The 27,354-nt window shown below is 45.2% G+C and overlaps 1 protein-coding gene across 3 annotated transcripts in view; it reads right to left on the bottom strand.

Moving 5' to 3' along the window:
• Positions 1–2,321: 2,321 nt before the first annotated feature.
• LOC310753830 (fragile X messenger ribonucleoprotein 1-like) overlaps positions 2,322–27,354 on the bottom strand; it is a 181,572-nt gene continuing 156,539 nt past the window's right edge. For 2 of the 3 annotated variants that reach the window (XM_083595183.1, XM_083595182.1), the window contains 4 exons: positions 12,219–12,362; positions 11,512–11,591; positions 8,511–9,905; positions 2,322–3,009 (listed from right to left, as the gene is read on the bottom strand). In XM_083595183.1, coding sequence (XP_083451309.1) covers positions 9,744–9,905; positions 11,512–11,591; positions 12,219–12,362 — 386 coding nt within the window. In that variant the 3' untranslated portion in view covers positions 2,322–3,009; positions 8,511–9,743. Of the gene's footprint in view, positions 3,010–8,510; positions 9,906–11,511; positions 11,592–12,218; positions 12,399–27,354 lie in introns of all 3 variants that reach the window. The other variant, XM_083595181.1, reaches the window with a different exon arrangement.

Below are 27,354 nucleotides of genomic sequence, written 5' to 3'. Positions count from 1 at the left end.
GAAAAATAACTCCTAGGTATTGAAATTTTAGGACTTGCTCTATTTTTGCGTGGTTAGATTTCACATCATTTCCCCAGAAGGGCTTTTAAAACCAGGCAGGCCCGCGACTAAGTCGGAGGTTATAGAATACCTTGTGCGCCTCCGCGACCTAGGGCGGGCCCCCAAAACCCTAAATATTCATTCCGCAGCAATATCGTTCTTCTCCAAAGCTCTGTTCTCAGTCGACCCCTGTGCACACTTCGTGGTGCGGAAGATGCTGGAGGGCTGGCGTAGGTCTCGGCCTCCTAGCTCCGACAGCAGAAGACCCATAACTTATGACATACTCATGCAAATACGTAAGAAGCTCAGGGTCGTTTGTTGGTCCAGGTATGAGGCCACGTTATTTTCCACAGCCTTTTCATTCACATTCTTTGGCACCTTGCGCATAGGCGAGGTGGTCTGTGAGGACCAACCGGTTAAAAATAACAGGGGGCTCCTCTTGGAGGACGTGACTTTGTCTAGCTCTGAAGTAATCCTAAAAATTCGCAGTTCAAAGACCGATCAGCTTGGTAGAGGGGCCTTAATCCGCCTACAGGCTACTCAGAAGGCCGGCCTTTGCCCAGTAAAGGACGCAAGAAAGTCCCTGTGTTTAAGACCTAAAGCCTGTGGCCCTTTCTTCATACACGCAGATGGCTCTCGCCTGTCAAAGCATCAGTTTACGAGGGTTATGCGCAAGGCAATCGCTGCCATTGGGCTCCCATCTGAGGAGTACGCCGCACATTCCTTCCGCATCGGGGCCGCGACCACCACCATGCACATGGGTTTACCGGCGGAGAGGATAATGGACATGGGGCGGTGGAAGTCAAACGCTTACAGGGGATACATCCGGAAGACATGCTAACATTCCTTCCTCCATCAGCCCCACTGACCTGGTTCTCTTGCTCTCTTTTATTTTCAGGTGTCGGGACGGTGCGTCTGTGGATCATCGGCCACAGCATTGTCCACTGGGCAAGAGTGCGTGCGGTTGCCAGGGGCTGGTGCGAGTTGCAGCTTCCAAACAATGTTGAAGTTTCCTGGATCGCGCGTCGTGGAATGCACTGGGAAGAATTCTTCCCAGCAGTTACAAAAAGAATTGCTGTTGAAGGCCCACCGGAGGCGGTGGTCATCCAACTGGGCGAGAACAACCTAGCTTACAGAAAGGGGGTGGACTTAATGTGGCATATTCTTAATGATCTGGGGGAGTTGCGGGCCTCCTATCCGAACCTAACGATTATCTGGTCATCTCTGCTTGAGAGGCGCGTGTGGAGGGATTCCAAAAACCCGGTGGCTGTGAATAGAGCCAGGAGGATCCTGGAGCGCTCGGTGGCGCGTAGAGTGGCCACGATGGGTGGGCGGGTTATTGAGCACCCAGGCATCCATTTTAGCGAGGAGGCCCTCTACCGCGGGGATGGCGTGCACCTTTCCGATGCTGGTAATGATATTTGGCTTGCTGACATTTTCCAGGGGATCAGGGATTGGTTACAGGTTTGAGGGTATTGGCGGCGAGCCTGGCTCGTGTGGCGGTTAGGCATTGGCAGGGGTATTATTATGCAAATGAGATGGGGGGAGGAACGCCATCACCTCCCCCAAATGTTGAAGGGTAGTTCGTTAAAGGACTCCGGGGGGCGTCGCCTCGTCCGAAACCTATGGAGGCTAGGACCTAAAGCGCGCTCCCGAGGTGGTAATCCCTCGGGGAGCGCCTAGGGATGTGCATCTCGGGGGCTCCCCGTTGGTGCTTAACCCTTCCTGGTTATACCGGTTAGTCTGATAGGGCCAATGCCTAAAGCCAATACCGCTCTTACCTGTAATCAATAAAGTTGTGGCCATTTTTCGCCCATTAACCTAAATTCTGGTCCTGTGTCTTTATTTATTCCATTCTGTGGGAGGGGGCGGGAATAGCCACGCAACACACAATTTTCAAAATGAGTCTTTCAATTTGGTTTACATTTTTTTAAAAAAATGTATGAGTACTTAAAAACAGTGGATTTTTTACTTTGAAAGGGATTCACATTTAAAGAGCAAAAATGTTATTTGAAAATTTGATTAACCTACTACAGTTTTAGTAAGTCAAATCTAGTTAGCAACTTACAAAAGCCAACCTTGAATGTAAAACTAGTGCATATAATAGCTAAAGATGTACAATTTAACCAGTAACGACACATTATCAGGCAAATTCTTTAAACTGAAAATGTTTCAGCTTTCACACATCTGGAGTAAACAGTTTTTCCAATTTAACACAAAAATAAAATAGTTTCAAAGTTGATTTTGAAAGTAATCACTTATAAAGATTGCATCAACATCCATTAGTAGAGGAAGACCCAACTTTATTGAAACAGCTTGCATATAAAATATATTGCACTATAAGCAAACAAATGTCAACAGAAAATATAATTTGTTGTAGTGAATATGTACAGATAATAATGCCCAAGAGCAATGACATAACTAGGTCATTCTTCCTTGGTTCATTACAGTATTTTAAACCAAACACCTTATAGATATGTGGAAGGTACCAAATTCAGTTTTCAAATACTATACATTCCCTCAAAAATAAATAACTAGAAATCAGCGTTTAATGTTTGGCAATATTTAAGACATTTTTAAAATAGTTGTTAAGTTGTATGCAGGTTGCACCATTTTTAAATACTTGTTTGTATGCAAGGAAAAAATTTTAAAAGCAGAGAAACAAGAATGCACAACACAGAGACAGTAGCAAGGTTTGTACAAATCTGTACATAATCAGCAACACTCCTACTGCAGTAATTTTAATAAAAATAGAATAGCTTAAAATGAAGATCCTTTCCCCCCCCAAAAGAAGGTCCTGTTATACTGCTTTTTTGCAAGTAAACTTCATTTAAGATCAGAAACAGAAATCATCTCCCAACCCCCTATTATGGGCAACTAAACTTAATGCCAGTTTCTGTCACATGTTTTGAATCTACTTGTATACAAGACCTTGTAAGACTGTTCTGTTTCCAAGGCTGTTAAGCTATGCTATCTGTCAGGGAACTGTCATCGGAAGAACCAGTGGTGCAAGGGCTCCCAGAGGTTGAGAGAGACTTATCAGCGGAGGAGGGAACCAGCAGGGGGCGAGAAAGAGCTCCAAGGGAAAGCGAGTCAGAAGAATGGCTCAGAGACAATTCCAGCGAGAACAGCGGGGAGGTTTCAGGACCTCCTATAGGGACACCCACTCCTCGCCGGAAACTGTCACGTAGAGAGTCCAGAAGACGTGTTTCCGTTAAGGAGCTGTTATGCTGGAAGAAATTCCGTAAACGCCCACTGTCGGATTCTGCCAGCGACTGACGGAGCCATGCTTATGGCGCTCCGTTACAGACAGTGGTTTGTGGACTTAGCCAAACACTGAGGGACTAGGAACTTTACGCACAAGCAGCTCAACATCCCATCACAGCAATCCGACAGTCTCTGAAAGCAGCTTGTGCAGAGAGGCATCATGAGCAACCCAGCCGGAACCGGAGAAGCAGGAGGAGCTGGAGCCGGTCCAAGCCTGGAAGAAAGGTACCGGGTGTTGGAGGTCCAGCTAGCGCTGCAAACGGCGAGGCTCGATGAGAGGAGGGCTCAGGATGCAGAAAAGGCAAAGCCCCCCCCCCCCACAAGCAAGAAAGATGCCAGGATTGGTGCAGAAGTTTGGGGGGGGGATCCCAGGAACTATCAAGCCTTTAGGACAGAGATGCAGTATGCTCTTAATCTGCAGTTTGATGACTTTCCCGACGAGGAATCGCGAGTGGCGTTTGTGGTTAGCCATCTCGAAGGGGGGGCGAGAGACTGGGTTAGACCCCTGATGGCAGGGCATAATGAAGTCTTGAAAGACGCACGGAAGTTTTTTCGCGCCATGGACCTGATGTTTTCCAGCGACATTGAACAGGGAGTGGTGCGCAGACAGTTGATGGCTTGTAAACAGGGGAGCCGATCTGTCCGTGAGTACTGGACTGAGTTTACTATGTTGATACACAAATTGGGGTGGGATCTGTCAGCGGAACCCATTCAAATGCTTTTCGAAGAGGGACTTTCTTCGGCTGTGAAAGACGAACTTTCCCGGGCGCCCAGGGCGGAGTCTATGGACCAGCTGACCAAATCAGCGCTGACCATTGGAGCACGCCAGGAGGCTAGAGCCTTGGAGAAGCGGGAAGGGAAAGGGGAGCGTTGGAGGGATTTCCGCATTCCAGAGATTCCGGAGCCAACTTTCCCGCCCGCAGAGCCGATGGAAGTTGGAACAGCGCGCGCGCGGGCAGTTTCAAATCCCAGTGAAGGGCGGAAGGAGGGGAAGAGCCCCAAGAAATGTTATCTCTGCCAGCAGCCAGGTCATTTTGCCAGAGTCTGTCCACAAAGAAAGGAATGGCAAGGGATGGCAGGAGCTGTTGGGGGGAAGGAGGAGGAAGGGCAGGACCAGGTAAAAGCCAGCGCCTGACTGCCACCATCAGGGCACAGCAGTCAGGCCAAGGAGCAGTAAAAGTGCCCACGCCGGAACCTCCGAGACCAGCCCTAGTGATAGAGGTGTTGCTAGAGCTGCCAAACGGACATCCCTTAAAGATAAGGGCGCTATTGGACTCAGGCAGCTCCTGTAATTTTATGAGCAAGGAGTTTGCAGCAGAACACCAGATACAGACTATCCCTTTAAGCAACCCCTTGCAGGTGACCACGATCGATGGGAGAGAGCTGTTGGGAGGAGAAGTCAGCTTACAGACCGTCCCAATGGTAATGAGGGTAGCCAGGCACACCGAAAGAATAGCGTTCAATGTGGCCACCTTGGGAGGGGCTCCCATTATTTTGGGGATGAGCTGGCTAGCGTTGCATGATCCGCTAGTGGGCTGGCATCAGAGAGTGGTCTCCTTTGGGTCAGCACATTGCCTAGAACATTGCAAAGAGGGCAAGGCTCCAGAAGGGGCAAAGGCCTTTCTAGCAGGAACAGAAGTAACGGACAAAGGAAAGGTGCCCAAACAATACGCTGACCTGAGCAATGTCTTCAGCGAAAGGGAAGCAGACAAACTACCACCGCATAGACCCTTTGACTGCCAGATCAATCTAGTCCCTGGAGCCCAGCTCCCTGTGGGCAAGCTGTATGCCATGTCAGACAGGGAAATGCAGGAGTTGAGGGAGTTTATTGACAAAAACCTGAAGAGAGGTTTCATCAGAGAGTCCAGAGCGGTGGGGGGCAGCCCAGTGTTTTTTGTGGACAAAAAAAACACGGATAAACCTAGACTTGTAGTGGACTTCCGGAGCATAAATGCAGTGTCGGAACCAGTGGCTTTCCCCATGCCCAGGATTGATGACATTTTGACCCGGGTGAGGAAGGGAAAAATTTTCACTAAACTGGACCTAAGGGGGGCATACAACCTGATACGGATAAGGAAGGGGGATGAATGGAAGACAACGATGTTCACCCCTCTAGGGGCTTTCGAATATCTCGTTATGCCCTTTGGATTACAAGCAGGCTCAGCATGTTTTCAATCGTTCATGAACCACGTCCTGGGACCTCTGCTCTACAAGAATTGTGTGGCCTTCCTAGATGACGTATTAGTCTATTCAGAGAATGAGGAGCAGCATGTAAAGGACGTCAGAGAAGTGTTGAGCCGACTGCAAGCAAACCAACTGTGGGTGAAATTAGAGAAGTGTCAGTTTCACACCAAGGAGGTGGAATTCCTGGGGTACCGCTTGTCAGACAAGGGATTAGCCATGGATCCAGGCAAGGTCCAGGCGGTACTGGAATGGAAGACACCGAAAACGAAAAAAGATGTGCAAAGATTCTTAGGGTTTGGGAACTTTTATCGGAAGTTCATCAAGAACTTTGCCCATTTAACGGCTCCCATCACGGACTGTCTCAGCAGCAAGAAGAAATTCGTTTGGACGGCAGAAGCGGAGCAAGCATTCGAAGAATTGAAAAAGGCCTTCGCTTCGGAAGAACAGCTCCTGCACGTGGATTTACAAAAACCCATGAGAGTGGAAACTGACGCATCAGACCGGGCGGTGGGGGCGGTGCTTCTTCAGCCGGGGAAGGATAAGTCGGAGTGGAGACCGTGTGCCTTCTTCTCGCGGAAGTTAAACAAATCCGAGAAGAACTACACGGTATATGACCGAGAACTACTCGCCATTCACGAAGCGTTCCGGAAATGGAGACACTTACTAATTGGTGCACAACACAAGGTGCAAGTATGCACGGACCACAAGAATTTAGAGTACTGGAGAACGGCACGAGTGCTCAACCAACGGCAAGTGAGATGGGCACAGGAGTTCTCCAAATTTTATTTTGAAATTTGCTATGTGCCAGGCCCAGAAAACGTCAGGGCGGATGCTCTCTCACGCAAACCAGAGTATTTGGAGGGGGAGGGAGCACCCGAAGAGAGACATATCATCCCAGAGGACCGCTGGGTGTGTGGGGCGGCGTTGGTGGGGCAAAGGGAACTGGTAGAGGAGACGCAGAATGATGAATACGCCCAGAATAAGCTCCAAGGTCTAAGGAGGGAGGGAGAAAACTCCGGAGGTTTTGAAGAAAGAAACGGGGCATTGTATTACAAAGGGGCACTATATATACCCGAAGGGGAATTGAGAGGGAGAGTACTCAAACAGCTGCACGACAGCCCTACAGCAGGGCATTTTGGGCAACACAAAACCATGTGGTTGGTTACCAGGGAATTTTGGTGGCCCAGGGTGAGGGAAGATGTAAGGGAGTATGTAAGAGGGTGTGACCAATGCCAGCGAGCCAAGGGAGAAAGGCGGGCGCCGGCGGGGTTGTTAGAACCGTTGCCCACACCAGAGAGGCCATGGGAGGCGGTATCAATAGATTTTATGACTGATCTGCCGAAATCCAAGGGGAAAACCGCCATACTGGTGGTAGTAGTAGACCTGTTAACTAAGATAGGCCACTTTGTAGCTTGCTCACATGCAGTCACGGCGGAAGAGACAGCTAAATTGTTTGTAGAACATATTTTTAGACTGCATGGCGCCCCCTTGAGGGTGGTCTCAGACCGGGGCAAACAATTCACGTCCAGGTTCTGGAGGAAGCTCATGAGCTTACTGCACGTGGAGGTCAATTTTTCGACTGCCCGGCACCCAGAAACCAACGGGCAGGCGGAAAGAGCAAACGGTATCCTCCAACAATACCTGAGGTGTTATGTCAATGACAGAGAGAACGATTGGGTGGAAAAGTTGGCGCTGGCGGAATTTGCCTACAATAATGCGGAGAATGTGTCCACCGGGATGAGCCCCTTTTTGCCTAATTATGGGTGCCACCCCAGGGCATTTCCAGGGGGAGGAGGGGAGAGATAGAGCGTCCCAGCCGCAGAACTTTTTGTAGAAGAAATGGAAGCGATCCATCGTCAACTCCAACTCAACTTAGAAAGGGCCAAAGAACAATATAAGAAGCAGGCAGACAAGAACAGAAGGGAAGGTGAAACCATAAGGGTGGGGGATCAGGTGTGGCTGTCCACCCAAGGATTGCCGTTCAAGGGGGGTTGCAAGAAATTGAGACCCAAAAGTTTGGGACCATTTGAGGTCATTCAACAGGTTAACCCCGTAGCTTTCAGACTCCGGTTACCGAACCACATGAAACTGCACCCAGTATTCCACAGGTCATTACTGTCACCGTATAGGGGGGGAAAAGAAGGGGTTTCCCCACAGGGACCAGTCTTAGAAGAGAGGGAAAGCAGCAACCATGTGGCGGAAATCCTCGACTCCAGGTGGAAGGGTAATCAGGTGGAGTATTTGGTAGCGTGGGAAGGGGAACCGGAGTCAGAAAACACCTGGGTGACGGCAGAGGAAGTCAATGACGAGGTCTTGATCGAAGCGTTCCATCAAAGGTTCCCCAGGAAACCTCAGTCAGTAGCGAGGTTCCGGAGGGAGTACTTTGGCACCACCGACGAGGAGGAGGAATTGGAAGGATTCACGGGGTCTGAGTGGGAAGAAGGAATAGATTCCGAGGAGGATGAGTACTTAGAAACCCGAAACAGCAACCGGTGGAGGAAAATGTTCGAGACTTCGGATGATGAGGGAAGTTCTTTCAGGGGTTTTGCTCCCTCGCCTCCAGCAGAGGAAGGGAGGGGAGAGGGTGGAGGGGGCCCTGGAGGGGAGGTGGATGTCAGGGAACTGTCATCGGAAGAACCAGTGGTGCAAGGGCTCCCAGAGGTTGAGAGAGACTTATCAGCGGAGGAGGGAACCAGCAGGGAGCGAGAAAGAGCTCCAAGGGAAAGCGAGTCAGAAGAATGGCTCAGAGACAATTCCAGCGAGAACAGCGAGGAGGTTTCAGGACCTCCTATAGGGACACCCACTCCTCGCCGGAAATTGTCACGTAGAGAGTCCAGAAGACGTGTTTCCGTTAAGGAGCTGTTATGCTGGAAGAAATTCCGTAAACGCCCACTGTCGGATTCTGCCAGCGACTGACGGAGCCATGCTTATGGCGCTCCGTTACAGACAGTGGTTTGTGGACTTAGCCAAACACTGAGGGACTAGGAAGTTTACGCACAAGCAGCTCAACATCCCATCACACTATCCCTGAATTTTCCCAAGTTTCACATACAGCAATAAACTTCCTCTATTGTCTGAGATAGATTCCAAATTTCAACTATACCAAAAACTGTAGGGGAACTGAAAAGAAAGCTATTCTTTTAAATGGGTCCTCTGGCCAAACAGCAGACACACACTACTAGATTATGAACAAGCAGCAACTCGTTTCCTCGGTAAATATGAATTAGAATCATAGAAATGGAGAGTTGGAAGGGATCCTGAGGATCATCTAGTCCAACCCCCTGCAGTCCCAGAATATGCAGTCATTCCATATGGAGATCAAACCTTGGTGTTATCAGCACCACACTCAAACCCACTGAGCTATCCAGAAATTGTTTTTGTTTGTCACAAATGGGAATGTCTTTAAAAAACTTATCCTGTCTTGTCTAAAAAGAAAACAAAAACGAAACATACAATCTCAGTAACATAAACTGCCAGTATCTTCAGTGCAAAATAAATTTCTTATTCTTATAAACTGCCTTACTTGATGTTTATGCAAGGAAAACATTATTGAAAGCCTGCATTCTTCTATTAAAGTACTAATTGTTGGAGAAATTTTGCTACATATATTGTACATTTAGTGTTTCCAACTCATCTTCCCTGATTTCTGCATCCAAATACAGTACTCCTACCTGGCAAGATATAAAAAAGGCACAGTTCATAGAACTTTTTGCTATGAAAATGACAATTTAGTTATATTATATGTATATTGAGGTTCACTGAAATATTGACAAAGTGAATCAAAATGTGAACTGACACAAGACATAAAACATAACTTTTTAATGTTTAAAATGAGGAACTTTTAATGGATTGAAAACAGAAGCCCAATTTGATTACCACAAACACTATTTATTCTGAAATTTGAAATTTAGCAGTGATTAACTAGATGTGTTAAAATGGTACAGCTGAACAGAAATACTATTGCAGAGTTCAGTATTTTTAAAACAAGCAAAAGGATTCTTTCATCATTTGAAATGCAATATGTAATTGAAAGCATTTTTTCAGAAGTTCAAGGTATTTTTTAATGCAAGTATAACATTTTACTTTGGGGGAACTGTATGCTGATGTTCAAAAAGGCAAAAAGATTTTTTTAATATTCATTTCACTCCTGTGCCATCCTGCTTACTATTTGTCTTTGGCCTACTAAGTTTCTCTAATGTGGAATAAGTTTTACTCAAACAGTGTAGGAAATATGACTACTCCAATTATCAATTTTACGGTACTCCATTCACCAACAGTTGCTGACCATCCCCACTGTCTGACTTCTCTTTCTTCTGGTTATGATCTTTACCTGTGCGCAACCGGCTACCTTCACTGGACGTATTCTGTGCTGTTTTAGTGTGGACACTCCTTTCACTATTGCAGTCAATTTTAATCTGAAACAAATATGGTTATATAAAGCATAATCATTTGATAATTTAAAAAGGGACACGTATGAAGAGCTGTTGGAGGACATTTCTTAGAAAAAAAGTTATTCCCCTGCCTTCTGCAAATGAAATATACAGTCAAACCTTGTTCTGCGTCCGCCTCCGCTTGCATCCGATTCTGCGAACGTCTGCGGCAAACCTGGAAGTACCGGAATGGGTTACTTCCAGGTTTGCTGCTCACGCATAAGTGCTAAATCGTGCTATGTGCAGAAGCGCTAAATCGCGCTATGCACAGAAGCACTAAATCGCACCACATGTGTGCAGACGCAGCGCTTCGACGTGCATCATTTTCAGGTTGTGGCGGGGCCTCTGGAATGGAGCCTTGCCGTAACCCGAGGTTCCACTGTATTCTAGAAGTGTACAGTTAAGAAGAATCCAAGTGAAGTACTTTTAACAGTGTTAAGGTGTGAAGGCTTGTACAGTGGTACCTCGCAAGACGAATGCCTCGTAAGACGAAAAACTCGCAAGACGAAAGAGTTTTTCGTTTTTTAGTTGCTTCGCAAGACAAAAACGTCTTGCGAGTTTGTTTCCTTTTTCTTAAAACCGTTACTACTCAGGGAATCCGTGCTTCGCAAGACAAAAAATTCGCAAGACAAAAAAACTCGCAGAACGAATTAATTTTGTCTTGCGAGGTACCACTGTATAAAGATCAGCATTTTCTGCAACATTTAATTCAACATTATATATGCTAGCTATTAGTTATTTTGCAGAATTCATTTTCTAGACAAATCCAACAAAACTTACCTTTCAAACAAGATGCAAGCTTATTTTTTACATGTAAGCATTTAGTAGTAAAACTTGAACAGTGTTTGTTTCTTTTGAAATAAGATTAATTAAATGCATTTCAGAGTTTTTATGATGTCAGCTGGTCTAAAGTATTACTCTCCTTAACCCTTTGGAAATGGTGCATCTTAAAAACTGAAGTACAGTCAAACCTCCTTCTGCGTCCGCTTCAGCGAACGTCCACGGCAAACCCAGAAGTACCAGAACAGGTTACTTCCGCATTCGCCACTCGCGCATACGCAGAAGCGCTAAATTGCGCTGCACGCGCACAGACGCGGCACTTCAACTTGTGCCATTTTTGGGTTGTGGCAGGTCCTCCGGAACGGATCCCCGTCGTAACCCGAGGTTCCACTGTAAAATAATTTGGGGTGGTATCCAATGGTGTCTGTTCACTGATGGAAAGTAGTCACCAATAGAAGGGAGGCAGGCTGCAATTTTAGGTGATTCCCACCATTCCTGGCTCCAGCTCAAGGTGTCCCCTTTACCCATGTACATTTAGGGGTAACAGGGGACTGAAGAGGAAATTGCCAAAAAAATGTTCCACGCTGTCCATTCTGCTGATGGATTTATTCAATCAGTGGACAAAGACCACTGGTTAACATACTATGCTGTTAATGAAGCAACTTTCAATGGCTGGTTTAAACACAGTAGCTTGGGGGGGTCAAACTCTTGTGCAGACAAGGATGAGTATGCATGACTTCATCACTCCATGACTGCCAAGAGCAACTCCATGAATGCAGATGCTGATAGTACAGAGAGCATTTTCTTTTACCTGAAGTGAGCCATCCATTGTTCTCCCTTTAGTATCTCTTGAATTATGTTGACGGTTATCTGTCCGTGACCGTTCATTTCCTGCACATCAAAATTGGATTTTAGAAAGGTCTTCCATGTTATTGCTTTGTTTTTTGTATATTTCCTTTTAAAATAATAAACTGCACTGAGTACACTGGTAGAAAACTTATATACAAATGCAGATAATGGAATTTCTTACATTTCTAGTCAAAAACCAATGTTGACACATTAGGACAGACAAAAATCACAGAAAAGTTTAGGAAAAGGGGTGGGAGGCACACCCACCTAGGCTAGGGTCCTATAGCAAACCTGGCTTGATAAATCCTAGGCTGTGCAATTTTCAGGATATATATTGTGTAGGAAGCAACCAGGTTGGATTTAGTGGCTTCCTTGTGAGCGGACAACTCTCGTTACTGCTTTGTCTTTCTTCTCTGTATTCTCCTGCTTCTGGAAATGCCAGTTGCTACTTTGGCTCTATCATTCCTCAGTTCACATGAAGTATAGTTCTGGTGTGATTTGGTTTTGCTCTGATTCAGTTTAAAGAGTTTCTTTCTTACAATGTTTTTTTTTTCTTCTTTCAAATCTATAGACTTCATTCTTTCATTTCAGACATATACCTGCTGCACAGGGCTTGAGTAAGAGTCCTAATAGCTCATCGGCCATTCAGCACCATCATCATATACTCACCTTTGAAACATCCCCAACCTCTTCCTCCTTGACCACGTGCACCTCCACCACGCCTTCGCCCATTTCCTCTGCGAAGGTAGCTGTCGCGCTCTTCTTCTGCTGGAGCTAATGACCAGTCACTAAGCTCATCTCTGTGATCAGACTCTGTTTCAGAAGCATTGGATGCTTCAGAGTTAGCTCCTAACAAGAGTTTAAATAAACCAAGACATAGCATAGTCTACTTTCATGATATTTTAGTGAAAAAAACCAACTAAAAAACCACCAGTTAAAACTAGGCTCTCTCTAAGGAAAGAATTTCTGATTGCTGCTGTAGTATTTTGCAGTGAGGACAATGTAAAAGTTCTAGTCTGGATTAATTTAACCAGTTTATCCATTTCAGAAAAGGGATCTCAGCTCTATTCACTAGTGTCAAAAATTGGAATGAATTAATTCTATGAGGGTTTTTTTTATAAAACAACAACAACAACTGTTTTGAGATAGGTGCAGTAAAGGTCCTGATTACATGTTACATGCATGGTGGCTGTTCCACACAATGACAACATAAAGAATGTGCACTGGACCTACTGTGAAGGTTCATTTTCTGCAAGGAATGGTGAGCTCCTCAGATGAGTTGTCCTTCCAACTCACTCTACTAGGCAGGAATATGCAAATTAGAGCTGTTCTTACCTTGCAGTGGGAGGGTGACCTCTCCAGTTGAAGGTATCCATGCTCAAGTAAAGAACCTACACACAAACCTTTAAAAAGGAGTGTTCCAAACTGAAGGCACTCTCAGCAACATCACTTTGCAGCATACAGCAGAGATCAAATGGTCAAAAAGTAACTGTCCCAAAGAACAGAATAGAGAAAACTCCCCAAATGAACCACCGATACCCGGTTAGAGAGAGAACAACCAAGAAAAGAAAACAAGGGTGGGAGGAAGCCCTCAGCACAGATCAAACTCAAATCTCCTAGGGCAAGTAGGATCCCCTCCATTCCCTGCATAAAATGAACCTTCATGGTAGGTCCAATGTCACACTTTCTTGCAGAGAGGAGGGGATCCTTGGATGACAAAGATTACCTGATGATGGTGGCAGCTGAGGGGGGTGGGGTGGGCCTGCCTCCTTACTGGGAAACTACCTATTGTAATACCCTCCTGCCGAAGGATGGTTTGGCAGAATTGTAAACATCCAGCTTACAATGTTTAACAAGGGTTGAAGCTGTCAACCAAGCCATGACAGCAGCAGAATAGCAGACCCAGAGATTTCGTAACATTTGGTGATGCAGCCAACAAAACAGAAGAGCTGATGATACCTTCTTCCCCATTGTTTGAGGCTGAAAATAAACAAAGAGAATCAGATGACAGGAAGGACTCTGTTCTCTTTAGGTAAATCCCTATGGAGATCCAGCGAATGCCATTCACTCTCAGAAGGATGGATGGAAGGAAGGCAGAATAATGTCCTGATTTCTGTGGATTTCCTCCAAGAAATCTATCCCAGCAGCAGAATGCCAGGTCAGATAGACCCTACATGAGCTGCTATGTATGAAACTACAGAAAGCCATCTTGGAAGACAACACTCCAGAAATGACCATTTTGAGACAGCCACAGCCTTTCATCTGTCAGACTGTTAGATAAAGAATGACCAGCTGCAGGTGCACAGCTGAGCTTTGCAATGGCAGATCCTCCTGGACTGGAAGAATCCACAGGTTTCGCACAGAAAGAATGATTGGACCCCCAAACTGTGGTCTCCCCAGTCCTAATGGGGCCACAAAGACCACTTAAGCCTACAGTTGCTGAATCTCCTGGATCACAAGAGGAATCAGAGTAAAAAGAGGGAAAGCTAATAGCGAGCCCCAAAGCCACGGTACAATAGAAAATCTATTCGCTGCAGAGACATGGAAAGCACAAGATGAATGACAAAAACTGTGCAATGACTAGGTGTGTGGCGAGGTCTTCCACTGGCCAGCTGAATGAGGAGCAGTGGGATGTTCACATAGGCCCTTACCAACGGCTGCCCTGAACATCCAACCAACTACACCCAAAGGTAAATGGTCCAGAAGTCTAGGTTGTTGTCCCCTAGTTGAGATGAGCATGCCAACTCAGACTGGCATCAGTAGACAGGATCAATCTCTGCATCTCCAGAGTTATTACCTTCAATAACTGGGGAATAATTCCTGCCACTGTAGCTCCCTCTTCACTGGATCTGGAATAGTTACCTGAATTCTCATCAACCAGGGGAAGAAATATTGGAATGGAAGCAGAAGCTGCTGAAGGGACTGAGGGAGAAAACCACCACCAGAGCAAGTCATGGCATGACACCATCATGTCCTGTAGCTAGGCCCAGAACGTGAGATGAACATAAGCTGATGATATCACCTGAGGTACCAGCTTGAATTCTCCAACCAGAGGAGAAAGAACGTGCCTAATGGGCAGTGTCAATCTCGGTAACAATACTCAAAAATGTTTTGACATCTGTGAAAAAAGCTTCCCCTGTAACATGAAGCTTTTCACACCTTTGTGCCCTGGGTAGAACTTGTCTCAACCTAAGAGCCTGTGCAGTGCCTGCCATCATGTTAGGCTGCCAGAATAGGCTTCCTGACCATTGCCTGATGCTGTAAATCAGAAGTCGGCACGAGACTTGTAGGCAATTAACTTTTATTGCTTCACACCCAGAGAGCCAGGACACAAGTCTCTCTCAGCAGTCTTCCACTGTGACTCAGCTCTACTTAATCAATTTGCTCTTTTTTCTACCCTTTGTTCTTGAGCTGAGAAAGGGGAAAAGAACCAGGAAGAGGACTGTCTTGCCGAGCAGGAGACGCAGCCTCTGCACTCTCCCTATCAGAGTCTGTGCCTACATTGAGCCTCTCCCCTTCACCCCACTCTCTGGCTCTAATGTTTCCCTGCTGGTTTCACCTGTTGATGGTTCCTCCCTGTCCCACCAGTCTGAATCAGGTTCAAAATCTCCTTCCAGTGTCACCCTCAGGCATCTCCTGTGCAACTGGCTGCCTCATCCACCCAGTCCGTGACACATCACCCCCCTTGAACTGTAGTTCAAAGGGACATAATGGACTACTGGGAGACTCAAAGATTTCTCTTTCCTCTTAAGTAATAAAGAAAAAAAATATTATTATATTTGATTCTATTAGATACCTTTTCATAACTTTCCACACGGACTATCTGTCAAAGAAAAGAATACAGTGGTACCTCGGGTTACAGACACTTCAGGTTACAAACACTTTGGGTTACAGACTCCGCTAACCTGGAAGTAGAGCCTCAGATTAAGAACTTTGCTTCAGGATGAGAACAGAGATTGCGCAGCAGTGGGAGGCCCCATTAGCTAAAGTGGTACCTCAGGTTAAGAACAGTTTCAGGTTAAGAACGGACCTTCAGAACAAATTAAGTTCTTAACCTGAGGTACCACTGTAAAGAAAAATTTATCTTGTATTTAAAGCATATATATAATTCAATAGTGAAGTGTCAAGATATATGGAGAGTAGTGTCTGAACTTGTGCAGGGCTTAGCCTAATCACACATACTGAACAGTAGAAACTAAGTTCTACTTCCGGGTCGGCACGAATGGCAGACGGACAGTGGGTTTGACAGCTCCGTCAAGCCCAGCATTGCAGAGGTCCATGGGGGAAGCGTCGAGGTGAGGCGTGTTGAAAATTCCATTCCTCCCGTGCTGCAGATGTGTGGGATTGTTACATGTCACATGTCTGTTTACAGAGACAGATTGAAATCCCGGAATCTCTGTTCTGCTTTCTGCTCCTGGATTCGTTAGACAGTTTGTTTGATAGCATAGCTTCACAGCTGGTTGTCTTACCCACTGCCGATCTGACAGCGCAACATGTATGTGCGGTTCTCCAAAATGAGGATGATCGCCGAAAAGCTGCAGGTTGTGTTCAGGGGAAGTTGACTGCCTTGTCACCCCAACCAATGATGCAGTCACTAGATGGCGCCAAAGCTCTGAAAGCAGTGAGGTGTTTCTCTTGCGGCAGAATGGGGCACATGCAGAGGGATTGCAGACAACGCCCAAAGGCCAAAGAGGAAACTGGCAAAGGCTGTAAAGGCTCAAAGAGCAAGAGCAAGAGCTCTGGCAAGCCTAAACCTGCATAACACAAGGCTTTGGTCACACACTGTTCCAGTCCAACAGTCTAGGAAGCTTTCATCATAGATTTTGGGGTGACACGCCATCTTTGCAGAGACCAACATTTGTTTGTCACGTTTACGCCACAGAAGGGAACTGTGCACCAGGCAGACGGTCAGTCGTTGCATTCGGAAGGCATCGGAACTGTCTTGCATCCAAGTTGGTGGACCACGATTCACAACGTGCTTTTTGTTCCAGATTTGGCAGACAATTTACTGAGCGTCTCTCAGCTGACAGTGCAAGACTTTACTGTTAAGTTCAGTAAACAGAAATGCACCATCAGGAACAACGGAAAGGACATTTTATATGCTGACTGTGTTAATGGCTTGTTCTTGTTGTCTTATTCTTATGATGATGCTGTTGGTGTTGATATGCAAAATAGTGAGACATATCATGCTGTGTCTACTAACAAAATTTTACATGCAGGTTGTATCCACGACCACCACAGAAGACTGGGTCATCTGATGCCTGATCTGGTCCAGGGGGTGTCTATTAAACCCTGCAAATTTCACATGAAATGTAACTCATGTGCAGAACACAAGGTCAGAGTTGCTCCAAAGGGTAAGGTATCTGGCAGGGAAGCCAAGGAGTCCTACCAGATTGTGCACACAGACCTTGTTGGTCCACTAAAGCCATCATTAGGCAAGGCAGAATTTTTCATGGTACTGATAGATCAGTTTTCCAGATATTCATATTTTCATGCTTAAGCAGAAGTCAGAAGCATTTCCTAGATTCCAGGAATTCTGTGCTTGGCTGCAGAATGTTCACAAAAGACAGGTGGGTTGTCTTTTCACTGACCGGGGCAGGGAGTTCTGTTCTCAGCCATTTGAGGCTTTTCTAGCTGAGAAGGGAATCCAGCATGATGTTGCCAATCCCAGAGCACCATGACAGAATGGTCTCTGTGAAAGGGCAAATCAGACTCCCCTACAGGGCATGATGCAAATTTGCCTGATTCATATTGGGCTGAATCTCTGAACTGTTTCACATATGTGTATAACAGAATTTCTTCACCAATAGGATGCACTCCCTATGAGAAGCTGTTTGGTAAGAAACCATTTGTCAAGCTCCTGAGAATTTTTGGTTCTGACATGTGGGTTCACACTCCTCAGAGTAGCAAGCTCAGCAAACGTGGTTTGCATGGTATTTTTATGGGATACGAGAAAGGTGCATACAGAGTGCTAATGTCTGACATGAAGACGGTAAGATTCACCAGAAGTGTTCAGTACAATGCAAAGTGGGGAGACAATGCGGGAATCTTCCAAAGTCACCCTGATGCTGATGAGGGTGAAGAATCTGATGATGACATAGGTTCAATTGCCAGTTCAGGGGGAGGTGGTAGTGCTGCTGCTGACAGTGACAGTGAATCGTGACACGGCAGACTACAAAAGTGCGAAAGCCTCTCTCAGACCGTCTGAAGGGTCTGACACTGAATTGGAGGAACCACTGTTCACCATAGGCCACCATTCTCCTAAAGAGGAGAAGCCTAGCATGGAAGACTTGCATATAGTACACAACAAAGGGTAAACAACCCAAAAGGTATGCTGAGGAGTTTGCTAAAACAGCCAAAGCAGATACAGCTGTTGTTAGTCACTCAGAGAAGGTTTGGGAACCTTCAAGCTTCCAAGAGGTCCAGAGTTTAACCTCAGAGGATGCTGAGCCATGGTTAAATGCCATGAAGGCTGAACTTGATTCCTTAAGAGAGGAACAAAACATGGGAACTAGTTCCATTGGTACCAGGGATGAAGCTGGTTGATAGCAAATGGGTCTTTAAGGCCAAGACAGACCAGAATGGCACAAAGCCAGATTGGTCACCCGAGGTTTTTCACAGGTACCAGGTCAAGACTATCATGAGACCTACTCACCCACCGTCAAGTATGAGAACATTGGGCTTATGCTCAAAATTGCTGCAGAGAAGAAACTAAACGTTTTGCATCACAATGTGAACACAGCATTTTTGTACAGAGACCTGGATGAATTAATTTATATACTTCCACCTGATGGAGTACGGGTAAAGGAGGGATTGGTTTGTGCTCTTAAGAAATCCCTGTATGGTCTCACACAGAGTGCCCGGTGTTGGAACTCTAAACTAACAGAGACATTGTTTTCTCTAGGTTTTCACCAAGGCAAAGCAGATCCATGTGTGTTTGTCAAAGAGGAGGGGCAAAACAAACTGCATTGTGTATGTTTTGTTGATGATCTTCTTTTCTTTTGGAAAGATCAGGCCTTATACAATGGCACCCTAGCTCAACTGAAGTAGCATTTTGACATGAAGGATATTGGTGAGGTAACCAACTATCTCTCTCTGGAGTTGGATAGAAACCAGGGAGCTGATATCATGGTACACCAATCACAGAAAATTGCTGATGTATTAACCAAACTGAACTTGGTTGATGCAAACCCTGTGGATACACCAATGGTGACAGGTTTTCAGTTAGATGATACTGATGAAGCATTTTCTGATGTTACACTGTACAGATGTGTAAGCTAAATTTTATTGCCAGGTGTTCAAGACCTGATTTTGCTGTCAGCACCAATTTGCTGAGCAGACACGCCAACAATCCTACGGTTAAGGACTGGAAAGCACTGAAGCGCATAGCATGCTACCTGAAGAGTACCATGCACTACAGACTGAAATTCACTAATCAGAAGTCTGGAGGTCTTGTGACATCACAGATGGCAAAAGCACTTCCGGGGTATGCTACATGTACAACCAGTGTCTGTTTGACTGGTCGTGCAAGAAGGAGACAACAGTGAGCTTAAGTTCTTGTGAAGCTGAACTTAATGCACTGTCATATTCACCTTTGGATTGTGAATGGTTGTTGCAACTGTTTGAGGACATGAGGGTTAATGTAAGATGTCCTATACAGCTTTACCAAGACAACAGGTTGTGTCTGTCTTTGCTAACTTCTGAGGGATGTAAGCAAAGAACCAAGTACTTGCAGATAAAATTACATTGTGCAAGAGAGTGTATCCAGAAAGGACTCATTCAGGTGTCCTACATGCCAGGAAAGGAAATTCCTGCAGATCTGTTGTCAAAAGTTGTTGACACGGAACAACTTCAGGTTTATGTACAGCAGTTGCAGTTAGGCTGAAATACTGAAGCGGGTTACATGAAATGGGGGAGGATGTTGAGAATTCCATTCCTCCCGTGCTGCAGATGTGTGGGATTGTTACATGTCACATGTCTGTTTACATTCCAGCACTGATTATTGGAATCTTGTGAGTGGAAAGGGAGATATGCTTTTTCCGCTCTGCATAGCTATTGCTTTTGCAGTTCTTTCTCCGAGGAAGACAGAGAAGCCATGTTTTTCTTTGTTCTGTTCTGTTTGATTTAATTTGCAATAAATTAGGCTTAGAATGTTACTCCTTAAGGCTAAGCTTCTGTTTGAACTCTGCTAGTCGTGTGCTCATGTCCTTGGATATGGGTCACATCAGCATGAAGAAGCAAAGCTTCGCTGTGAAACAAGCCAACGGTCAGAAGCTGGATGCGACCGGGATAGGAACTGTGTATCTTAAGAGTCTGAACCTGACTATACACAATGTTTACTTGGTTCCTGAATTGAAGTTCAATCTGCTGAGTGTTTCGCAGATTGCAAAGAAAGGACTGAAACTGTCCTATGATGATAAGAGCTGCAAGATCTTCAAAGATGGAGAGTTGTATCTTTCTGCCAGAGAGAAAGATGGACTGTATTTGTTGACTTATAAGCAAAGTGATTACATGGAATGTAATTTTGATTCTAACTTGATTTCTCTCGCAGGTGTGACCAAAACGAGCGCCAAGAAGATGGCCAGGGTCGACAGAGCGTTTCAGCGGGTGTATGCTGATGTGATTGGTCCTCTAGAACCATCTAGAGGCAAAGCAAGATTTTATATTGTGTGTGTGGATCATTTCTCTAACTTTGTCTGGATTTATATGTTACAGAGGCCACAGGAAGCCTTGGAAAGGTTTCAGGAGTTTTGTGACAAGGTCAAAAATATGCATGATGCTAACATTGATTGTCTTTTAACAGATAAGAAGCAGATTTTTCTTTTACAGGATTTCCAGAGGTTCCTGCAGAAGAAAGGGATAAGACACAAGGTTGCTGTTTCAGCGGAAGCGTGGAACAGGGGTGTCTGTGTACGGGTGAACAAAGAATTGCAAAAGGGGATGAATGCGCAATTGCTTAGTTCACATCTGCCACTTGAGTTCTGGGCGGAGTCGCTAATGTCGTATTGTTATACGTGGTTGAGAAAGGTTTCAAAAGAGTTGGGAAGTTCTCCTTTTGAGAAACTGTTCCAGAGAAAACCTTCTGTTGCCCATTTCAAGGTTTTTGGGTCTCATGTGAGGACAGAAGCTCCAGGTGGAGTAAAGAATGCCAGAGGCATTTTTGTGGGATATGAAAAGGGTCTCTACAGAGTAATTTTGTCTGAATCTGGTCAGGTGATTCTCACAAAATTTCTAGAGAGTGCTCCTGAAAAGGAGAGAGTGATAGTACACACATTTCCCACAGAGGACGATTCAGATGATGATGATGATTTTACAGATTACAGTGGTACTGAGAGCGACAGTGATAGCTCAGAGAGCTCGGTTGTCACAGTCATTGAGAGGAAATCTCACACAATGGAAAGACCTTCACAAGTGAAGGATGAACCACTGTTTACTATTGGAACTGGTTCTCCTAAGAGTCCTGAGACTGAACCAGTGAGCAGAGAGGATCAGCACCTCATACGCAGGTCTGAGAGAGTCACAAAGGGTGAACCACCCAAAAGGTACTCAGAAGAGTTTGCTAACTTAGCTGTTGCATGTGTTGCTGTTGTAAACAACCGGGGACAGGTTGGAGCTGTGTCTAAGTCAGAGACAAAGACACAACAGAGAGTTGCTAGCCAAGGTAATGCAGATGCACTCATTCCTTGGAAGCCAGACAACCAGAGAGGTACACTGGGGAAACCAGTGGCGGGTAGTTCCAAGGGTGGAACTGAAACAACAGGGGAGTGTTATGTGTATAACAACTGTTTGTTTTCTTCTCTGGATCACGCTTTGCTTGCCGCAACACGCATTGATTCTTTTGGGGGAGGATGTTACGAAAAAGGAGCAATGCAGCTGAGTGCTCCAGATGGCTGGAAAGCCAAACAGGATGTTGATGTTTTGGGACTGTACCGTGGGAACAAGGGACAGTCTATTCTGTGCACTGAGCACCGGATGTTAGCTCAGAGCGTCACATGACCCTGTACTGGAAGTACATGGGTGGAGTTATTCCCTCTCTGCTGTTGGTGTTGAGAGAGTGTAGACACGTTTTCTCTGTACTCCTGGAAAGACAGAAATAAAGGCATGTAAATACATTTCTGTCTGTCTCTCTCCCCTCCCTGGGGATGGGGGAGGAATGGTGTGTTCTTCTCACGTTTGAGGAGGATCGCCGGGATCTCGCCTTGTCTTGCCGGGAGTCGCTGACGGGGGAGATCAACAAGGAATCCAAGCCGGGCACCTGGAGAGTGGCCAATTCCTCTGACTAAGGCTTGATTCCGACAGGGAGACCAGAGAATCCTGGGTGACGCTACATTGGGGGGGAGGCACCAGCCTCGGCGTTATCACCCAAAAAGCCTCAAAGGAAAGTTTGAGGTGTCTAGCGGTCCTGCGGATCGCATCGGCAGCTCGGGTTCCGGTCTCTGCCTCTGCTCTGAAAGGGGGGGGGGAGCTGAGGAAAAGCCGGCGATTTAGGCACCAGCGCAGCTCTGCAGAGCAAAGTCTCTGAACCAGCCATCAACACCTACCATTCCAATTCAAGCTGATTAGCAAGGTGAGAAGGAAATTAATTGTTAATTACTAATTTGGCAAAAGAGGATAAAAAGGAAGTCCACTCCCGTTTCTGGGTATTTAAACTGCATGAAAAACTTTACAAGTGAAAAAGTTGCAGACTAGCCTTGAAAGTTAAAACAGCTAATGGTTCTTCCGGGGTGGCGCCACCGGCAATGGCGGACTCCCTCTGAACTGGAGGGAATAGCTCTGCGGGAAACGGGTCTTCTCCGCTACGGCGAAGCGGGGACCCTTTCAAAAATCACAGGCGGATGAAGCCTGTGACCATGGGACTCGGCGGGCACCTTTAGCGCCCCCCCCAACTCGCTAAGGAACCCACTAACGGGCTCCGAAGTGAAGAGGGGGAAGTGGCGCGGTGCTGAGAGTCAACGGCTATTTCCGTGGAGCGAAGCCGCATAGCCGTTGCCGGAGAGTGTTGCCTCTTTCCTGGGACAATTTGGACTTTAAAATAAGCACCCGTGAGTACTTAGATTTTGAATAATTGGACATCAAATAAGGACTAACGAGCAGAAAAGAATTGGATCTTAAAATACCTATTTTAATTTGGTACGGAACGGGAAGGTCTAAACAGGAAGTCAGCCTTCCGTTCTTTTGTAAACAGAATAAAACAAAGACAACATAAACTAGAGCTAAGAAAATCGTCTTTAAAGGACTGGATTCCATCATCTATAATTGTGGAACCCCCCTTTGACAGCAGGAGAAGGGGGGGATCATTTTGACTGTTTAAAGTGAGTTTAAAGTAAAGTAAATTTCCTCCGTCCTGATACTGGAGTGGGGGTGTCAGGACCGACGTTTGAAGTTCATTGACCAGAAATAAGTGTTTTTGACAGATAGCGAAAAGAAGAGAAACATAGTGATTCCACTGTTCCTCTTCGCATTTGAAAGGAATAATTATTGACAAAGTATCTTAAAAGGGGAAACGCTGTTGCAAGAGCAAATAGAAGTTTTCCCCCTAGAGGGAGACTGTGAAACTGTAACCAACTCCAGGGAGCTGGCAGCTGTTATAGATTACAATCGTGGGAACAGGCATTTGACCTTGCAGGACAATGTATTCAGAAACCTTGTTGTGTGTCTTTTATAAAACAATGCCCTACTGGAACAATTACATGAAAAGGTGAACTGGATGGCGACCTCAACTAGAAATTTGGAACAGGCAGTGGGAAACTTTGAACAGGCAGTAGGAAAATATGTGGAGCCCACTCAGGAATTAAATCAGGAGTGTGTTTTGACAGAACAGGCCCAACAGGAATATGAGTTTTCGGACTTGACAAATGAACTTGGAAAAAGCCAGATTTGGAAAGAAAAAGTTTGGTTTGGCTTGGAAATGGGGGGCTGGATTGACCCCCCTATGCTGAGATGTCTGGATTTTTCAAATATGGCAATGGGCCGTGAGATGTTTGGGATTGTGGGGGCTCTTAATCTTGGAGGGTTTTTGAAACATGCTGTTAAATATCATATGGAATTTAGTGTTGAATATGGAAAAGGGGCTGATCTGTCGAGAGGGGCTAAAAATATTGTCAAGCTGGAGCTATCACGAGCAGGAGACAAGGGAAAACACAGCTACAAATATGAAGAAGAGCTGCGGAAGGGACATGGAAGAGACTTGAGGGCCTCGGATATAAGGTTGCCAGGTTAATGAGCTAGATCGACGTGATAATAAGGACTGACAAAACCCGGAACCAGGAGGAAGGGACGTTGGATGAAGATTGGACTTGTTTGTATTTTTTTTTCTCTACCATTAGAACTGTTTTATAAAATTGATGAACATTAGAAAAATGTTGGAATGAAATTACTTGGCTTTAGCAAAAATGTTTAAAGAATTATGAAAGAATGTTATGGTTATGAGAAGCTGGTAAGGACAAGATTTAAGCTATAAGCTTTAAGATTTATCTTATTATAGAAAGATAAGACTAAAACAGTTTAGGGTAATGTAATGACAGAATATTATGAAATATGGAAAGGATTTGCTGGGATAATTAACAACTAGGATACAAAGAAAGGGAGGAGGAGGAGGTCTAAGAAAGAAGGTAATGACAGCTGAGGATTTGGAAATAATGAATTTGTTTTTAAATGTTTTTAATTGTTTGTGATGTATTTTTGCATTTTCTTTTCCTTTTTTGTGTTTGAATCTATATCTATATGGTGGGAGGGGTTTGTCTTTTTTCTTTTTTAATTTGTTAATTATGTTTATTTTGTATTTTTCTTTGTCTCTATTTTATTTTGTAATATTTTGAAAATTCCAATAAATATAATTTAAAAAAAGAAAGAAAGTTAAAACAGCTAATGGCTGACAAGGACAAAGGATTTTACAAAGCTCTTTAAATACCAATCTGGATACTTTACAGACCTTTAAAATGTTTGTTAACTTGAACTTGAACAATAGACCTGAACTTGAAAGTACATTTGAACTTGATTCAGACTCTGTAATATATTAATATTGAACTTGGAGACAGAAGGGATTAAGAAAGAGACACTTCCATTAATTTGGTAGGGTGTTAATACCCTCTTGAAGAAATTGGAGATCCTGGGGTCAACACCGTGTCAACTTTTAATAAGCAAGACTGGATTACACATTAAATTCTGTCAAAACTTCTTTCAATTATTTTGGAACTACAATTATATGGGAACACTGATCTATATTTCTACTGGATATTGAACTATCTATGAAGGGAACTGAATCACCTGCTCCTCTTTTTATTTTATTTTTAAGCTTTTAAACCAAGTGGATTTGAAAGAACCTACGGTTTGGACTATTTTACTTTTCTTTCTCCATATATACTGCGTAAAAAACGGTTATGTACTGTCAATTACTCAGCTATCACTCTTTTTGATACAACATAAGTACTACTAAGTACTAATACCTATATTGCATTAAGCTTTTCCAACTTATACCCTTACATTTTAGATTAAGATAAAGTACAAGTGTATGAATGTTTTATAGTATGAACTGAAGTGAAACAGAGTATGTTTTAGGCTCTGTGAAGTGATCTTGACAAGGCCTGATAAGGCCAAGCAGCATGGCACTTGGTGGGGAAGCTATGCTGTGTTTGTCTAGCTGTAAAAACAAGTCAGCCAAGGCTGGGAAATGGCTGCTGTAAAGTAAAAGAGCAGATACGGCAATGAAAAAAGTACCAACGCCAACACCAGGCAGAAAACCCTCCGTCCAGGAAGACACAAGATCTGAACTGGAAGATCTTTTTGCAGAATTTAAAAGGGAGATTAGTAGTGATTTTTAAAAGACTGTAAATTCATTAGCTACACACACTGAAAAAAAAAATCCAAAACAATGTTAGAAATGAAGGGACAAATGAAGGAATTAAATTGCTAGAACCACCAAGGTAGAAACAGGATTAAAAGGGATGGAGGAGAAAACCAAACATACACAGGAGGAGGTGAAAGGGGTGAAAAGGGAACAGGAAAAACTGAAGGTAGAGGTACAAGGAGTCTATGTAACTCAGGAAATGATGTGGGATGCTATGGCTGTAGCAGAAATGAAGCAGAAGGAACTGGTGGTCTGCCTAAGAAATGTGCCAGAAGAAGGTGAGCAGGACTTAAAAGAATACTTGAGGCTTTAGCAACATGGCTGGAACTGGATAAATAAATCCTGGACAACTCTGTGGACAAGATCTATAGAATTAAATCTAAAATGCTGCAGATGAGGAAAATGCCAGGAGACTGCCTGGTATTTTTGAATTCAGAAGCTATTAAAGATAGAATATTCCAGACCAACAACAACAACAATAATTTTTATTTATATCCCGCCCTCCTTGGCCAAGGCCGGGCTCAGGGTGGCTAACACCAAATATATAATACATTAAAAACACAAAATCAAAAAACTGATTAAAACACAGCTCAAAATCACAGTAAAATCAAAATAAAATTAAGTGGACAACCCACAAATCACAGCCATGAAGGTAAGAATATTAAATATTCGTCAGGCCCGGTCACCTGTGCTGGTCCCATATGGGCTGATAGAAAGGGCCAAGGGGGCCACTTACATACAGGGTTTCATGGAAAGAAGGGGGTCAGACTGGGCCTGGACCAAAGGCCTGGCAGAACAGCTCCTTCTTGCAGGCCCTGCGGAAAGATGTCAAATCTCACAGGGCCCTGGTCTCTTGTGACAGAGAGTTCCACCAGGCCAGTGCCAGGGCTAAAAAGGCCCTGGTCCTGGTCGAGGCCAGTCTAACCTCCTTGAGACCCGGGACCTCTAAAGTCTTGTTATTTGCAGGCCATAAGGTCCTCTGTGGGGCATACCAGGAGAGGCAGTCCCATAGGTACGAGGGTCCTAGGCCGTATAGGGCTTTAAAGGTTAAAACCAGCACTTTAAACCTGACCCTGTACTCCACCGAGAGCCAGTGCACCTGGTATAACACTGGATGAATGTGGTCCAGCAGCGAGGACCTCGTAAGGAGCCTCACCGCGGCATTCTGCACCCGCTAGAGTTTCTGGGTGAGCTTCAAGGGCAGCCCCGCGTAGAGCGAATTACAATAATTGAGCCTGGAGGTGACCATCGCATGGAACATTGTGGCAAGATCAGGGCGAGAAAGGTAAGGGACCAACTGCTTAGCACGGCGGACGTGGAAAAATGCCGCCTTTGCTACAGCTGCAACCTGCGCCTCCATAGAAAGGGAGGCGTCAAAGGTTACACCCAAACTCCTAACAGAGGGCGCTGGTACTAATTGAGCCCCCACAAGGGATGGGAGTTAGGCCCCCCAACCCCATGTCATCCCAACCCAGCCAGAGGACCTCTGTCTTCGAAGGATTTAACTTCAGTCGGCTCCCACGTAGCCATCCAGCCACAGCTTCCAAGCATCTGGTCAGTGTGTCTGGGGCCGAGTCAGGATGGCCGTCCATCAACAGATACAGTTGGGTGTCATCAGCATACTGATGACAACCCAGCCTGAAATTCTGGACAAGCTGGGCAAGGGGGCGCATAAAGATGTTAAAAATCATCGGGGAGAGGATTGCGCCCTGCGGCACTCCACACACCAAAGGGTGTCGTGATGACAACTCCTCCCCTAGCAGCACCCTCTGTCCCCGACCTGAGATAAAAGAGTGCAGCCATTGTAGGGCTGTGCCCTGAAACCCCACGTCAGCAAGGCGGTGGTCCAAATGTTCATGGAGGACCATGTCAAAGGCTGTTGACAGATCTAAAAGAATCAGCAGTCCTGACCCGCCTCAATCCAGCTGCCTACGAAGATTGTCTGTTAGGGTGACCAGA

The sequence above is a fragment of the Podarcis filfolensis genome, assembly GCF_964270895.1.
Source record: "Podarcis filfolensis genome assembly, chromosome: W".
Classification (NCBI taxonomy): Eukaryota; Metazoa; Chordata; class Lepidosauria; order Squamata; family Lacertidae; genus Podarcis; species Podarcis filfolensis.
Note: the sequence above shows the minus strand (reverse complement) of the source record. Positions and strands in the feature narration are given on the sequence as shown.